The sequence below is a fragment of the Rhineura floridana genome, chromosome 5 (assembly GCF_030035675.1).
Source record: "Rhineura floridana isolate rRhiFlo1 chromosome 5, rRhiFlo1.hap2, whole genome shotgun sequence".
In the NCBI taxonomy this organism is placed as follows: Eukaryota; Metazoa; Chordata; class Lepidosauria; order Squamata; family Rhineuridae; genus Rhineura; species Rhineura floridana.
Genome location: NC_084484.1, coordinates 76,125,691 through 76,144,003, shown reverse-complemented (window position 1 = coordinate 76,144,003; position 18,313 = coordinate 76,125,691). Strand labels below are relative to the sequence as shown.

General features: G+C 38.1%; 1 protein-coding gene and 1 long non-coding RNA gene across 14 annotated transcripts in view; one reads left to right on the top strand and one right to left on the bottom strand.

Moving 5' to 3' along the window:
- CTPS2 (CTP synthase 2) overlaps positions 1-18,313 on the top strand; it is a 444,584-nt gene that overhangs the window by 63,550 nt on the left and 362,721 nt on the right. For all 13 annotated transcript variants that reach the window (XM_061627202.1, XM_061627212.1, XM_061627211.1 and 10 more), the window contains 4 exons: positions 1,362-1,450; positions 2,126-2,220; positions 6,706-6,768; positions 7,557-7,600. In XM_061627202.1, the coding sequence (XP_061483186.1) occupies positions 1,362-1,450; positions 2,126-2,220; positions 6,706-6,768; positions 7,557-7,600 (291 nt within the window). The remainder of the gene's footprint in view (positions 1-1,361; positions 1,451-2,125; positions 2,221-6,705; positions 6,769-7,556; positions 7,601-18,313) is intronic.
- Positions 13,099-18,152, bottom strand: LOC133385034 (uncharacterized). Its single transcript, XR_009762759.1, has 3 exons — positions 18,052-18,152; positions 17,531-17,678; positions 13,099-13,412 (listed from the first exon to the last, which is right to left on the bottom strand). It is a non-coding gene; the product is annotated as an uncharacterized LOC133385034 (long non-coding RNA).

The following is an 18,313-nucleotide window of genomic DNA, read 5'->3' as shown; positions in this document are numbered from 1 at the left end:
GCAGATATGGGAAGTTTGAACTACTAACAGAATACTTTAAACTGCTATCAAAAGTGTATACGGTTCTAATTAATATTTACAGCTTAAAGCAACTCTACAATTTACACTGCAAACATGTCAGCTGTGTTTCCACTGGTGTTTGCCACTGCAATTGTGGGCAACATATTTGCTTCTGGGAACTCTGGTTCAGTCAGGGCCATTATCTCAACTAGCTTAATGCAAATATATTTAGAGTTTAGTTTAATTTTTAGGGAAATGTAGTATTGTCTGTTACTTGTGTAGACATTCAGTTCTGATGAACAAAGGACCTGTAATTTTGTGTGGATGAAAATTGGTTAGAGAATAGACCCCCAGATTTGCCTGATCAGAAAAAGTAATATTTAGAGACCTTATTGAAGATACCCTGTGTGAGTTACTGAAATTTTGGAAGTCTGGGTTGTAGCCACATACTCATGTTCTTTACTTCGAATGACTCTTGAAACCACTGTGGATTCAGGAGGCAATCACTATAGGAGAAGATGGTCATGTGTATGAAATAAAGCTTTTTTTTTTTGCTTGGTGCAAATAAATACATCACTAAAAGCGTTTGTGTTGTATAATAAAATTATTTAAGGTTCCTTGAATATTCAAGAATCAGCACCTGAAATAATTATTCATGTATTTCCCTCCCATCTTTACCCTTCCCCAAAAGCCATTGCAGGTTCCACCTTTTTACATTTAAAGTTCAAATGTATAATAACGCAAGCAGGTTTTGCAAACCAGTTTCCTAGTTTGGTGGCATTTGAGAAAATGATTATAATAATCAAAGTTTTGTACATGAGTTTCACGAACAATATATACTGCTGAAGATAGAAATTGACGTATTTGACGTATTTTGTAACATGCAACCCAAAGTACTAGATTTTTTCCAGTTATGCATCTATCTTGCTTCTTTCTTCAGTTTTGTTCCTCCTCTCTAAATTAGACAGCATACAGCTCTTCATACTTTGCTGTGGTGCTCTGGTTGTTTTTTAAATCGCCTTCCTTGTTGCCATAGACCATTATTTGGAAAAACAAAAATGTAAAATAGCTATGCTTCATTCAGTCTTTACGGTAAGGAAGTTAAAAAGGGATGTAGTCATGCAAGATTGTATAGTAACAAACCAAACCTTCAGTGATGCTTACATTACAACTAAGGGACCTGACAGTCCTTGGTGTCTAAGGAGAAAATTATGTAACATTCCGAGGTAATGACAGTTTTCATGTGCAATTACTCAGAATTCCTATAGGTTTAATTAGTTGTAGACTATGAAGGTTATTATATGAAAATAATTGTATTGTGTTACATATGTATGTGAGTGTGTATGTGTTTTTTTAATTAGTATATAGACTCAACAGACCTTGAATATAATACAGAGATTGATAATCCAGTGAAATTCCACCAAGCCTGGCAAAAACTATGCAAAGCAGAGTAAGTGGTGTCGTTCTTCAGCTAAAATAATTAATTTTAAAAGGTTTCCAGTTTCACTGTTGCCTATTTTCAGTTGGTTTTTGTTAATTTACCACTTTGCAAATATATTGGACAAAGATGTCTTGATTTTATACTCGCATTAGACCTTAACCATTTGATATGCCTGTATTTATTTATTGATAAAAATATTTGTATACAGCTGTTTCATTAAAAACATCAGAGCGGTTTACGTTTAAAAAAGCCATAGAATAAAAACATTAAAAATACAATAAAAACAAAGGTCAATTTAGAGCTTTTCCTTGTTGAACTGATATTATTTTGTTCATGTTAAATTAAAGCAATGCTTTCTGCAAAGCTTAACATTTGTTTTGAGAAATACTAACCTATACTGTATCTGCTAACATAGTATACTGATTTATTATAGTTTCCGGTAATGTCACAATAATGGCCTCAGCAATATAGCAGAAGCACAAATTTGTCATACCTAGCAATGGAAATAAACAGGACAACTGACATGTGTAATGATGAGATGGAGGCATATGCACTGTAGGTTAGGTTTTAAAAAAGATAAAACACATGCACATAGAGAAAGCTGCAGAGTAGCACCTAACTTGCCATTCATCTAACCAGCCATTCCACCTTCACATCTGGTGTTATGTTTGTATTTTATTTCAGTTGCATATTAGTTCCGGGAGGTTTTGGACATAGAGGAACTGAAGGAAAACTTCAAGCCATTTTATGGGCAAGAAAAAAGAAAAAGCCTTTTCTTGGTAAGAATTTTAGACCAGGAGGGCCAACTTCAGTCTTGCATAGTCTAATATTTTTAAACAAGAATTCCCATGCTTCACTGTTGTGTTTTAACTTTACAAAGTGTGAGTGCACACTCAGTTTATTATCAGTTAAGGCATAGATAATCTGTGATGTTACCCTGAATATGCACTTCTTAGTTAAGAATGCAAGTGCCCTAGTGGATGAATCAAGGTTTGCCTAGTCCAGCACTTTATTTTTGCAAGAATTTCAGTAGCCTAGAACTAGGGATCTTCCAGAAATTGTCTCACTCTATCTTCTGTCCATTCCAGCACTATGCTTTCATTTCTTATTCATTTATTAAACTTGTATACCGCCCCATAGCTGAAGCTCTCTGGGTGGTTTACAATAACTAAAAACAAATACAATTTAAAATACATATTTTAAAAAACAATTTAAAACACAATTAAAAAATTTAAAACAATATAGAACACATGCTAAAATGCCTGGGAGAAGAGGAAAGTCTTGACCTGGCACCGAAAAGATAACAGTGCTGGCGCCAGGCGCACCTCGTCAATCAAATCATTCCATAATTTGGGGGCCACCACTGAGAAGGCCCTCTCCCTTGTTGCCATTCTCTGAGCTTCCCTAAGAGTAGGCACCCGGAGGAGGGCCTTTGATCTTGAACGTAGTGTACGGGTGGGTTCGTATCGGGAGAGGCGTTCCATCAGGTATTGTGGTCCCAAGCCGTGTAAGGCTTTATGGTCAATAACAGCACCTTGAATCGAGCTCGGAAACATAAAGGCAGCCAGTGCAAGCGGGCCAGAATCCGTTTTATACTAAAATCTAAATGTTTTTGACATACAGCCCAATCCTATGCATGTTTACGCAAAGGTATGTTGTACTGAGTTCAGGGAGACTGACTTCCTGATAAGTGTGCATAGGATTCTAGCCATAATGCCAAACTAGACCAGATGATGGGGATCAATGATTGATTTTCCCATCTCTTCAGTGTTTGTGTAAAAATCAGCTTGCAAGGTTAAAAATGTAGATATACTGGAGGACAACTCAAATCAGTAAAAATAAACAGTGCAGGGGTGAAGGGTTACTTTCCCCTTACCACTGTTATTGCTGCAATCCAAGTCTTTCTCTTCCCAGGATTTCAGTTATTTACCCTTTTTGTAAAATTGTGGACTATGTGATTGTGTATTCTCCACTGTTTAATTTGGCCCTCAGGGTTTGTAAAGTAAAAGCAAACTTTACTGAAAAAGTGTAAAACAACAACACCTCTATAGTTTTTACATAAGTTTATATATCCACTTAATTAGAGTACATAGTTATAACCCAGTTTGGTCCCATTGAAATCACTGTAGCTGGAGTAAATTACGGCTGGTCAGTTTTTAGCCAGCAGGCAGAATGAAACCGGTGGGATTGTATTAAACTGTGGAGGGCCTAGTCTTTCATTTAAAATCCAAATCAACTGTTCAGCCCTTGTAGCTGCAGAGATAATGCTGAATTTGTGATGGCAAACATATCCACTGTGGTCATTAGTGGCAGACAAAGTGCTCACCTGGGTGAGGAAGTCTGTAAATTGGGCTAAACATTTCAGGAACCTAAAGCTTAATTGGTCTCTCACTTAAAATATGCATATTAGTTTTGTATACTGGAAAGAATGTCAGTTCTCATATCTGAAATGAAGGTTTGCTGTTTTTATAAGAATATGTTGTTACAATGTTGAGTGAGTGGGAAAGAAATTGGTCTCTTGGGATATGTTTGTAAACAGTTGCTATTATTTTAAAATATCTAAGAATTCTTATGTAAGCAGTACCTGAGAGTTTTTATTAAGGTTTGATTTAAATGATGTGCACAGACATAAATTGTAGAAACACACAAACTGCTCATGTGGAGACTGCAGTTTCTGAAGAACCATGGTAGTTGACCAAATACTGACTCTGGATCTTAATATATCTGAATCTGAGCTCTAGGCAATGAATATGAGACAAATACTGATGTATTTGTTTTCGAAATTTCTGACATGGAATATAGAAGTGCCCTAAAGGAAACCAACTTTTTTCTTTTAATAAAAGACAAGGAGCAGTGACATTGAATGTGTGCAAAATGCTCTTGATTTTCAGGAATTGTGTTGTAAAACACCGTGTGAAAAATGCTGATATAGAAGTTAGGTACATCATTCAACACAATATTCAAACGTGCATACTTTATTTTAAATAAATGCATATCAATTTCCCTTAATAATAGTTCATGGTATTCAGTGCTAGTCCTACTCAGAGTAGACCTATTGAAGTTAACAGACATGACTAACTTAGGTTCATTAATTTCAGTGGGTCTCTTCTGAGTAGGGCTTAGAGTTTATAACCCATTGATAGTGACCTGTTTGTTGATGAAACTGTATTATATGTGTTCTGGTAGTATTGCTGATTATTTCCCCCAGTAATTTTAAAAGCTAAAAAAATAAATATACACAACTTTGCTTATACCTTTGCAACTTAGAACCCTGTCAAAATAGACTACATTAATTTGTATATTTTTAGCTTACATATATTTCACTTTACATTCACACTACACCAATTCAGCATGCAAACCATCTGGAAAAGAGCGCCACCCACAGAGAGCAGAAATGAACAACATGACCTGTGATAGAAGTTTCTAAATAATTCAAAGAAATGTAATATAACAATTTATATGTCCCATGAAAGTGGTCCATATTATATGTCCTGGAGGAAATTTTCAAAAATACACCAGCTTCCAGAAATTCTAACCTAAGGAATAAAATTTCATGGCCTCAAATTCCTGAGATCAGTATTAAGAAAAATCCAAAAATTGAAGGCCAAAGTATACATGGTGTATGTAGTTAACTCTGAATTTTTCTTCTTTTACAAAATGGAGCTGTGGAGAGTGCAAGCCAGATTGGAAAACTCGGTAGGGGAGAGGGACATTCACCATTTTTTCTTTTAAAAGCCTCTTTCCTTTTTTGCTCGATAGATAAAAGATGGCTATCTCATAATCTGTCTTAAAAAGAACAGTATTGGTGTCTCAAAATATTGTGAGAACTGTGATGAATAGAGAGATGAGTGTCAGAAGAACTTGGTTAAGTGAGGAAGAGTGAGGAATGGAGTTTTGTAAGGGTTAAGGGGAAAAAGTGGGAGCGGAACAAGTTCTTGTTACAAGGTCTAAGAAAAATGAAAGAAAAGAGTAGGATGTCAGCAGGGTAAGTAAGTAGTGGCAGGAAATGTATGGAACCTCAGGGGCAGTGATTGGCACTTGCATGCTTGTAACTAAGTAGCAGTTGTAAAGTCAGGGGGTCCAGATTGAGACTATAAAAGGGGGGAAAGGTGCACAGGGTTAATACTCCCTTCTCCCCTTCCCAATCTGCATTTTACACACACACACACAAACGTTATTTAGTTAAGGAAAAAAAACAAGCATGCAATAGCCAATCACATTATTAACATCCCATCTTGTTTGGCCCTAAAATAAGAGGGAACAGTGGGTGAGATGTTGAAAGGAATGTGTCAAATGAGGAAAAGGCAGAGAGTGTTAGCATAATATTGAAGTGAGGAGAGAGAAGAATTGATAGTGCAGTATAATGCTTAATAGGGAGAGGGGAAAGGTGCATAGTATACTGAGGGTACTGGGTCAATCAAGGGAAGGAGGAAAATGAGAACCTGGTCAGAGTGGGAGGATAAAAGGGTGCTGGGAAGAAGGAAGGACTTTTACGTCATGGTCTGGGCTTGTAGCCTGAGACAAGTCTTTCCACCACTAGTGAACATATAGGCCAGGGTTTCCCCCAACTGTGGTCCATGAGCTTCATTCAGGTGTTCAGTGGCATGTCCACATTAAATATTCATATTGATATTTAATTGTATTTTATTGCTTCTTTTATTTTTATATTACATTTTATTGTATTAGAATTTGAATTCTGTGGAATAAAATCAATATAAAAGAATCAAGAAAAATACAATTAAAAAAACATACAGCATCTGTCATAGAACATTACAATTGCTTCAACAGGCAGAAAAATCATTGTGGTCCATCAACACCATCACCAATTTTCAAGTGGTCCATGGAGTAAAAGGTTTGCGAAGTTTGCCTATACTGGGGTTTCCTAGTAAGGTTTTCATCTATCCATCTGGGTAATCTATTGTCATTCCTGTGCCTATTTTTTGCTGGTAAGCTGAGGGTGAGCTGCCAAGGCGACACTAGAAAACAAAACTTGTAGGGTTCTGGCAGGATCTACCCTGTGCCTTGTTCTAAGGTAGAAGTGGTTTTTAACTACTCTGAATTTAAATAATGGTTAGTGATAAGTAATATGTTGCAGTAGTGAGTGGAAAATCTTGTGGCACACACACTTGATTCTATTTTTAGATTTATACCTCACTATTATTCCATGATTGGGTTCTGAAAGCAGCTAAATGTGTTCTGGATTGTGGCCTAGAATACGAAAAGTGTGAGTTTTGTGCTCATCTACTCTTTTCTGTTTTACACAGGAGTTTGCTTGGGAATGCAACTGGCAGTAGTGGAGTTTGCAAGAAACTGTCTAAACTGGCAAGGTGTGTTACCATCTATGAAAATGGTTCACTTAAAGCCTAAGATAAAATTCTGACAGCCAAAGTAAAAAAATGTTTCAGCACCAACAGAAATTGAATCAATGGCATCACCATAGATTATCTGCAGCTGGAATTACTAAGTTGCTTTTCACACTTGTCCAGATCAAAGTGACACAGGTGTATATAAATTGACATAGGAGTTGTCATTCCTTGACCCTCTTCATTCTTATAGTGGCAAGACTGAAGTAACTTACTCCTTTTATTGGCCTTTAGCTTGTCCTCATATTGTGAAACAAGGAAGAGACTGGAAAGTGTTGTAATTCAGAAAATATGTGTCTTTCTGGATGCTAAAATTCATATGACACACTCTCCCCCAATTTTAATGATAGATATGCCAAAAATCTCTCTTTGAAAAGATAAAAGACACTATACTTAGCTTAACCTTCTGACTTTATTGCCAGTTACAGTTCAATCTGTACATGTCTATACATGTGGACTTGGTGGGACATTTCCAGTTAAGAGTGAATAAGCTTGTAGCCTTAATGACATGTACAGTCCTGTGTATCTTCACTGGAGCTTACACATAAGTTAATGTGCCTAGACAAAATGTTCTAATTCTTGACTGTGCAATTCATATTTGCTTAATTGTAATAATTTATGGTTATACATTGTTGAAAACCTAATAAAAAGTATATATATTTAAAATACACAGATCTGATAGATGCAGATTAATTAAACTATCTGGCTATATTGACTAACATTTTAAAATGTAGTTGTTGTTTTTTCTACAGATGCAAATTCTACAGAATTTGACCCAAACACAAAGAATCCTGTTGTGAGTACTGAACTTATGTTTTGAATAGATCTTTTGTGCCTCATACTTTATAGTTGTGTAAATCATACTGGAATTTAAAAGGGCTGAGAGTTTGTTCCTCTATAGCAGGGGTGGGAAACCTGAGTCCCTCCAGATATTGCTGGACTCCAATTCCCATGAGCTCTAACCAACCCACGATGAGGGATTATTATACAGCCATGAGAGTGGCTGTATACTATAGCCAGCGGGGATTTTTCACATTCCGCAATGTTAAATTGAAAATACCCCCCATGCCATTCTGATGCTTCCCATAGGCTCATTTCAAAACAAAACCTTACATAACTTATAGTCCTGAACTCAGAAATGCTTGCTTAACAACCCTGTCAATTTTCATGGCGATACACAAAACAGTCAGAGAGAATAGACAGTTCAAAGTGTAAAAAGAGAGAGAAAAACCTCAGAGCCCTTTTGGACTTTTTTCTCTGAAAGTTCTCATAATCTGTTGAAATTCATTAAAAATCAGCCATGTTCACAGAGTACCTGTAATCCTAATACTGTCGTTGCCCCATACTCTGACCTTCATCTGCTGCAGTTTAAAAGTTTTTAAAAATGCCTGGCTGATTTTTAATTAATTTAATAAATTTTGGCTGGGACCCAATGATAGCGCGGAGCATGCTCAGTAAGAACCAACTGTCAGAGTTCTAAAAGCCTCACAGCTGCTGGGCTTGGCTAATCAGGGGGCCACACCCACACCAGACTTTGATTTCATGTGAGACAGTCATGGCTTCCCTCAAAGAATCCTGGGAAGTGTAGTTTGTGAAGGGTGCTAAGAGACTCCTGTTCCCCTGAGAGAATGGTTTAACAGTCAGCCACTCTGATTGAAGGTCTGTGAGGGGAACAGGGTGTCTCCTAGCAACTCTCAGCACCCTTCACTAACTACACTTCCCAGGATTCTTTGAGAGAAGCTATGACTGTCCAAAGTGAAATAAAGGCCTGGTGTGGATGTGGCCAGGGACAGCTTTGGTTTAAATTTGGGTGGGAGGCTACATGTGTCTGCTGTAGAATAAAAAGGTGGGGGAAAGCCTGAAAAAGAATAATTCTGTTTACAATGTTTGTCTTTTGGAAAGGAAAGGGGCTTCCCTTCTGCCCAGTGCCCACCCACCCAATCTCCTCCCCTCCCACTCCCTGCCCCTTCCCTGGGTCAGTGTTGGACTACGACCTGGGAGACCAGGGTTCGAATCCCCACACAGCCATGAAGCTGACTGGGTGACCTTGGGCCAGTCACTGCCTCTTAGCCTCAGAGGAAGGCAATGATGAAATCACCTCTGAATACCGTTTACCATGAAAACCCTATTCAAAGGGTCGCAATAGGTGGGGATTGACTTGAAGGCAGTCCATTTTCATTTTCAAACATGATTGCATAGAAATAAATCCCACTGAACTCAAAAAATATGCAAATGATCAAACCCACCCTCCCTCCTCTTTCCTCCTATCCCCTCCTCTTGCTCCTTCCCTCCCCCTTCCTTTGCCCCTCACTCCCCATCCCCTTCCAATCCCCTCTTTCCCCTTCCCCTTCCCCCTCCTCCCCTTCCTCCTCCCCGTGGTCAGTTTTACCAATCTTAAACATGATTGCACGGAAGTAAATACCATTGAACTCCATAAGCATGCAAATGATCAAACCTGCTCTCCCCTCCACCTTCCTTTGCCCCCCTCCAATACGCTCCTTCCCACTCCCTCTCCTCCTCCCCCATGGTCAGTGTTTCCTATCCTAACCAAGATTGCATAGGAGTAAATCCCATTGAAAATAAGCATGCAAATGATCAGACCTGCTTTTCTCCTCTCCTCTCCCTTCCTCCTCCCCTGCCCACTCCAGCCCTCCCTCCCTCCCTCCCCCGGTCAGTTTTACCTATCCTAAGCATGATTGCACGGGAGTAAATCGCACTGAATTTAATAAACATTCAAATGATCAAACCTGTCCTTCTCCTCCCCTCTCCATCCTGCCTCCTCCCCTCCCAGTCCTCCCCTCTGCATTTCCTCCTCCTCCCCTCCCCTCCCCATCCTCTGTGGTCAGTTTCACCTATCCTAAGCATGATTGCAGGGAAGTAAATCCCATTGAACTCAGTAAGCATGCAAATGATCCATCCATTCTCAGCAAACTTGCACAGGATCCCATTTCTTACCTCCCGGATTAAAAAGCAGGGAAATTCACTAACAGGCAAAAAACCTTGCGGTTTAAGAACGTACCTATAGCCCACAGCTATTCTATCAAACTTTAAAAAGTAGGGAAATTGGGCAGCTATAGTGAATGCACCAGGGGAGCAGGAGACCTGAACTCCTCTCTCAGATATTGTACTGTCCTACAAATTGGTCAAAATGCAAACACCATTTGGGTTGGTCTTTCACAGTCCAATCCACTTCCTGTGTAGCTTGGAAGAATTTAGTAACATGTGCCTCTGAGCATATGGTGAGTGGTGGCAACACTTGCCATCTCCAAAGATAGAGAATTATATTTTTGTATGTTTGCTGGTGTTCTTCTTACTTTGCTTCTTTCCTGTGTTATTAATGTTTCTACAGAGAATCTACACTAGAAAATTTTATTTCCCTCATTATTCATCCCGCAAATCTGTGTCAAATTTATTTTTATTAATTTCAAAGCCTTTTTATTGGTCAATGTCATATGATGGTGAAGACAGCCTTTTGTGTTTCAAATTGGAGGTTATGTTCTATTTCTGTTTTGGGTGCATTAACAGTGGAATTTGGACCTGCAGTTTGATGAAAAATCAGACTGATTCCAATATGTTGCTACTTCAGCAATGACTCTAGCTGCTGGAAAAAAGAGGATGCATATTTTCAGCCTGCTATGTTTAAACCACTTCATTTAAGGCAAGGTGGGCACAGTCAATTAAAAACATAGAGCACACCTAGAATTTTGCTAGAATATATTTCACCTCCCACTGTTTTATCTTGTGCAAATTGAGACACTCCTGAGGTCCACTGGAGACTATTCTGCAGAAGTCAATGCCATTATTTCACAATTACGTTTGGAGTTTTTTTAGTATAAATTTTGCAAAGAGTTGCTGTACTTCACATATTCACAGAAATAGAAACAAAAGAAAATGATTTCCTATAGGAAACGTCACTAAAATTGCAAAGGAAATCAGACATATTCAAAGTGACCATCTGAACTATATCAACTGTCTTAATAATGTTGCTTCCTCCCTGCTAAAACAAGATCAGCACAGCAAATGTCTTCTTTCTATTATTTGGGCTGATTGCAGGTGTTGCCACCACTCACCATATGCTCAGAGGCACATGTTACCAATTCTTCCAAGCTACACAGGAAGTGGATTGGACTGTGAAAGACCAACCCAAATGGTGTTTGCATTTTGACCAATTTGTAGGGCAGTACAATATCTCAGAGAGGAGTTCAGGTCTCCTGCTCCCCTGGTGCATTCACTATAGCTGCCCAATTTCCCCACTTTTTAAAGTTTGATAGAATAGCTGTGGGCTATAGGTATGTTCTTAAACCGCAAGGTTTTTTGCCTATTAGTGAATAGGAGTTGTAGTTCAGTAACATCTGGAGGGCTACATGTTCCCTGTTCCAAAGTGAAAGAAATTAATGCACATTTATTAATACTCCAATTTGTATGTTCTGATGCTGAGCTCTGGCACAGAAAACAGATTTTGGCATGCTGACCCGATGATCTTGCGTCTCAGTTAATGAGACTTTCTATTAGAGGAATTTAATGGGATATCACAATTGCAATTTATCAAATAGTAAAAAAGTAATAGAGGCTACAGAAAAAATAGGTCTATCATTTGCAAATTGCTGATTGGTTTTGAACAAATCTGTTTAAAGTCATCATTATATTGAGGATTAGTAAATCTACAAGTAATGACAGTACTAATTTGGTACTTGTATATGGTCAAAATAATTCTGAAATAATTTTAACGAGAAACAACGCTCTAACCGATACCATCCACTTGGTCAAGAGCTGGTTAGTGGATGATAGAGCCCACAGATATTGAAGAATAGATCTGTGGTGGGATTTTTCAAAAAGCTTTTGCCAAACTCCCTGATTAAAGGCTTTTAAAAAGCCTTTACAGTCATAAGGTAGGAATATGATCCTATTATTAGGGTTCAATAACTGACTAAAAATAAGAACCAGAGGATATGAATAACAAGAGAGTTTTAAAATTGAGAGAAGTAAACAGTGGGCTGTTAGGAATAGTACTATTCAGAGGTGGCTGGCACCCATTGGGACTGGTAGGGTAGAAGGCAGGGAGACCAATAGCAGGTGAAGCAAGAGCCAATGACAAGCAGAGCCACCCCCTCTCCTCTGACTGGTTGTAAGTAAAATGACAGGCAGTGAGGGGTGACTGAGAGCAGGCTGAGGTTAAGGGGCAGTGCCCCTTTCGCCCTAACTAGTCTTTACTGTTACCATGTAACTTAATGTTTATAAACGTTCTGGAGTGAGTGCTGAGTACCCAAGTTTTTGGATGGTGCAATCCCAAGCAGATTGTGAAGAAATAGAGTGTCCCTATCTGAGTAAGGAGGACCTTACATCAGTGGTTCATGCTCTGGTAACCTCACGTTTGGACTACTGCAATGCGCTCTACGTAGGGCTACCTCTGAAGACGGTTCGGAAGCTACAGCTAGTGCAAAATACGGCGGCCAGACTGCTAACAAGAACTAAGCGGTCTGAGCATATAACACCTGTTCTGGCTTGCCTGCACTGGCTTCCAATATGCTACCGGGCCAGATTCAAAGTGTTGGTATTAACCTATAAAGCCTTATACGGCGCGGGACCACGATACCTGCAGGAATGCCTCTCCCGTTATGAACCGGCTCGTACACTACGGTCTACTACGAAGGCCCTCCTCCGGGTCCCGACCCATAGGGAGGCCCGGAGGGTAGTAACAAGATCTAGGGCCTTCTCAGTGGTGGCCCCCGAATTGTGGAATAGTCTCCCCGAGGAGGTACGCCTGGCGCCGACACTATTATCTTTTCGGCGCCAGGTTAAAACCTTTCTCTTCTCTGAGGCATTTTAATCTAAGTTATTTATGTAAATGTTGTAATTGGTATTTTAGATGATGTACTTTTATATTTGTTATATTGATCTTGTAATTTTATTATTGTATATGTTTCTATGTTTGCTGCCCAGAGAGCTGTTTGCTAGTCGGGTGGGATATAAGCTGAATAAAATAAATAAATAAAAATAAATAAATAAATACCAAAATGCTGACTTCACATATATTCTGTTGGAATCTCAGTCTTAGAGCCATAGCAGACAAAGCTCATAGAAAATGTCAACTCAATGTACTGTAGCAGTGAAAAGGGCAAAGGCAGAGTTAGCAATTTTTAGGAAAGGGACTAGATATAAAGAAAGAAGTATTCATAGAATTGTTCCACTAGGATAATCATGAAATTGTTCCAAAACAGGATAAGTTTTGTGTAAACCCTTTAAAACAACTGGACAAAGTGGAGCATGGTTCTATTAGTCATAATGCATGCATCATTTTAAAGCAGATAAAGTAGATATTTATTCAGTGACATCTATCTTTTCACAATGATTAAATTTAGTTTTAGAGAGATTCTTTATACAAATACAAACATTGTTAATGTCCGTAATAGGATTGTTGGGGATCTTGGCAGCAGTTTGTCTTTTCTTCATGGGATGCTTTAGGAGATCAAACCACTTAATCCAGTCAAGTTAGATAATCCAACCAAACCACTTAACTTGCTTAGCAGTGACTTGAAATCATTAAAGTTGATTTTTCCATCTTTATCTAAGTCCGCATATTTGGTTATATCATTGAGAGACATCGAACCCTGTCGGACCGGGAAGGGGGTTGGGAGGGAATGGAAAATAAACAAAATAGTTTATATAGATAATTTCAGAACAGAAACATATTTACAAAACATATTTAAGCTATATTGTTTCATTGAAACATTATTCACTTGTGGTTGATTTTTTTAATCTATACAAGGTAATTTTGAGTAAGCCTCTTCGATTCTGACTATCACAATTTTATCAGTGTGTATATTAAGTATATATATGAACAGTTGTGCAGCTTTGTGTTTTTCACCAGCCCTACTCTGAGTACAGCTTCTGGAGTGGAAGAAGAGACCACATCTCTTACCCTTTTCTCAGAGATTACAGTTGGTTTGGAGAAACAGGGTTGCAGGACCAGATACAGAAAAGTGGGCCTGCTCTGTCTTGAATGGCCTCAGTGATGAGTGAGGGAGAAGTAGGAGAGAGGGTTAGAAACAGAACTGTAACTCTTCTTCCCTGCACATCAATCATAGCAGGTCTTTATTTATTTATATTAAAACACTAATTATCTGCCTTTCAAAATATAAATATTTTCCCGAAGCAGCTTAGAAATATAAAATTAAACTTATTAAAACAGACAATAAAATCCATAATTTAAATACTAAAACAGGAGGAGCAGTTTATAAAACAGACATCAAAATACTTTAGCTAGTCACTATATGTAAAAGCCATAACTGTTAAAGCCAATTCCCAAAGTCCCACCACACCAAGAAATGTAAGTTGAATAAAGAGTATGGTCATGAAGAAATGGGGCAAATAGTAGCTGGCTTAGTTCTCAGTGGCTTTTAGTGAATTAATCAACTATTATTCACACGCACTGCACTTGGGGCAGTTAAAATTTCAAAGTTAAACCACTAAACTTTTGTTGTAGGGCAAAACCTGCACTGCTCTTGATGCAGCCTCCATGGTCGCCCACATACTTGCTCTAGCAGTCTTCTACTGAACAAATAAACTACAGAAAAGTGCAATAGACCAGGAAGGCAAGCCTAACTCACTGTGCCCTTAGTCTCAGAGTCAATTATGCTTTGGTCCTAAATTTGCGTCTTAATTTAGAAAAACGGCAAGATGAAGGTTAAATAGCTGATGACATCACAAATGAAAATGAGGCCCATAGTAGTCACCACCACTAACTGGAAAGGTAGCCTATGGCTGGGATTTTGCTGTTGTCATAGGAACCAGCCAAATATTCTGCATGCATACCATACATTTAAAGTACTCTCCCCCCCCCCGTAAAAGAATAATGGGAACTGTAGTTTGTTAAGGGTGCTAGGAATTGTAACTCTGTGATGGGTAAACTACAGTTCCTAAGATTCTTTAAATGTATGGTGTGTACACAGCCATAGTCTCCATGCTAGGCTGCTTTTGTTCTTGAGCACTTCTAGGCTCACAGCATTGCAGCCAGCCCATTCACTGCATAGTGCAGGCCTTTTACATCTCCTCCAGAGTATTCAGTAACTTTTTCTTCTCAGGCCCCTTCCACATAAGCTGAGAAGCAAGAGTAGATCTGCGTATGGGAACCCAGTGAAGAACAAGTTGTTGGATGTTCTAGGAGATGTAAAGAAACTTTTCATTGAAGTGAATGACATGACCATGATGCTGTGCGCTCTGTGAGGGAGGGTTATATTGGCACTTGTAGAGCCATGAGCAGAGTTGTTAAATACATATATGGGGTACAAAGATTGCACTACTATCGGTAGTTGTATCAGACACATGAGGTAACAGGCTTGAGATACATTTGTACTAAGTTCATCTAATTTTACATTTAAAGCCTTTATTTTCATTTTGTGCTTTTTAAAAAATGTACAGCTGCACTCTTTGTTCTCATACCTTATTTCTAGCACACAATCTGATTGTTAGAGAGCTTTCCTCTTTTAGTATTTTAGCCTTTGTGTAGGCAAATGCTGTTTGTGAATATAACCAGTGCCAACACATTATGTACCAAAGTGCTTGTGGCAGCTAGATCTACTGAGTATTTTTACTCAGTTCTTCTATAGTACTTGTTAGTATTTAAAATTCATATAACAATCCTGTGACTTGTGTTAGGCTGAAAGATAGTGACTTTCCCACCTAAGTGGGAATCTGAACCTGGATCCCTACCATGCTCAAATGAAACACTCTAGCCAATAGATCTTATTGGCCCTGTGGTGAGTCTCATCTTTTGGCTATGATTTTCACTTTAAGTGGATTCATTTTGTCCTTGTTAAACTCATCCACTTGAAGATCATGAAATGGTAATTTTTTTCAAAACTATTATAAAAATTACCTTTATGGACAGTTATTCCCAAATAATGTCTCTCACTAAATACTGTTATATTTTAGCATGAAACACATACTCTAAAAACTATCTATTAAATGCACATTTTCTTTTCCCCAGACTGCATCTTGCACAGAAATGGTAGACTAGATTGTTTTTGTTCAAAAGGTACTGGAATACTTACTATGTTCTAAACAGAACTTAAGCAATTTTTCTAGCACTTACACTGTAAACCCACATTAACCTTTTCTAGCTTGGTCCTGCACTGGCAGGGTCTTGTTTTCATTACTAGTGCAAATAGCTATGGAACCCTTTGGGATCTAGCTTTTAAAAAACTGACTTGCTATAGTACTGCATCTTACCATCTCAAAATCTTTATAATTTTTAAAGGGCTTTATATTGTGGCAATATACAGTGAGCTCACTAGGAAATTTTTTGGGCAGAGCAATCCAACTTGCCAGAGGCCTGTGGAGGCAGAGCTGGCAGAATGGACTGCTGCTCAAAGGCCTCTTGGAGGGGAGGATGCTGGCTGTGCCAGCAGGGTGTGGTGGAAAGAAACAAAATACATGTTTTCTTCCACCACCCCTTTTCCTGGCATACTGGCTGCCGTGATGGAGGGCTGTGGGAGGGAGTCAAATGGGATCTGGATATCTCATAAGTTCTCCCTCCTTCAACACATCCCTGGAGGCCCCTTTTGCAGGCCTTCTACCAGCTCCCCTTACACAGGGCTGGGCTTCTTTGGCGGACCTCCAACTGAGCTGGGGTGAGAGACTTATGCTGGCCTAGCTAGGTGTAGCTCTGCTAAGCTGGGACCCAGCCGGCTCAGCGGGAGGTATGCTATATTCAAATCCCCTCAGCCCAGCATAAATGCAAGTTAGATTGTGCCCTAAGTCCTTTTGTATTTGACAGTCAAAATGGGGTTAGACATTTTCCCACTTTAGTTCTTGATTTAGAATTTTCCCACCTATTCTATAATCTAGTGTATCTCTACCTTTCAGTATCTTCAAGATGACTTTCACTTTTTAAAAAAAACTTGTTTTGCCCATATAACAGTTTTGTTTTCATAAATTTTATATTGTCACAATCAACTTTCTTGTCTCTAGCTACTTAAGATTCAAGTAGTAACTAAAATTTCATCATTGCCAAGTTGATGGTGTTTTGTACAAACCAAAGACATATTTGTCTGTAGAAACCCTTAAAATGTTAATTAAAAGTAGGCTGTATGAAAAACATTTTGACTGAGAGTTCACTTTTTGAAAATATGACTTCACCTAAATTAAAACATTCCAAATGAGATCAACAAAAAACAATAAAAATTTAAATATTACAAATGTTTTTCTGAGCAATACTTTCAGTTTGTGAAATAAAAACAAATATGCAAGCATCAGCATTACTTGATTTCTTTTTACATGGTCACCTTTTGTAACAAATGCTTTCCTTGGGATCAAATTGTCATGCTTTTCTCATGTTAGCTTAGCAGTTATTTCTACAAATAGTCGTTACAGAAGCAGTCTCCCAAAGCAAAGCCTGTATTAATTTCATTCAGACTTGGATGTGAAACCACATAAATTATATTGCAATGAATGGAAGCTGTTGTCTATTTTACTGAATTATTCCCACATTGCTCTTCCTTCCCATTCGTTCCCTGCTGCCCAACCATATTTTAAACTCTCCAGAGCTTTGTTGGACCATGTTGCTTGTCTCTAATGTGCCTTTTTGTAGGAAGATAATGGGTATTTTGTACTTCAGTGAATTGGATTTGCTTGAAAAATACCACAAATTAGATATAAATGAAGGCTTAGGGAAATATTAATGTTGTCCATTGTATTTAATTAGCAGTGCAATTTTGGAAAGACTTACCAAAACATTTGAGAAGTGACTCTGAAGCAGACTTTTAAGTCCATCAGTGGAAAGCAGATTCTTACTACCTTCTTTCATAGCAAACTGAGTGAAGAGATTTAAAAGTTCTCCGCTATTAAATTCTGCCATGTTTTTGTATTTTGAAAAGCTGTAAAGGAACACCCAGAGTTAATATATTTTGATGTTTGTAGGGGAAAAATACATTGATTTAATATGAGACTGCTACGTGGTGTGAGGGAAAAGTAGGTGCATATATAGCAGTTGTAATGAAGTCAATTTAAAGATTCTAATTCTGCTCATACAAAATTAATTACAAGCTAATTATTAGATATGAAACCTCTAAAGTATATGAAAGTGTAATATTTTCTCCTATGGAAAAACTTTATCACATATTCTTGAAATGTGGTTTCATGGAAAAATAAAACTCTTTTTTCTATATACAACTTGATTCAGTTCACTCTAAAAGTAGTACATTCATCAAAGACATTCAAACAGACATAAAATATATAAATCATATTTACCTAATACTCCAAACTCAAAGGCACTGCTGATGCAATGTGGGAAGCTCTGGAGTGGAACACCCTTTATAGGTTTTTGCCTCTCCTACTCCACCCTGATTATGAAATTTGTCTTTGATGACAGATGTCAGATGTATTTAACATTCAAATTAATTTTTTAAAGGGCAAAAATATGGTTCTTTTTCAGAGGCGATTTTGGGGAAAGAGCAGAATCTGGATATTGCTGGAACTTTACTATATTTTTATGGTCTGCCCACAGATCTAT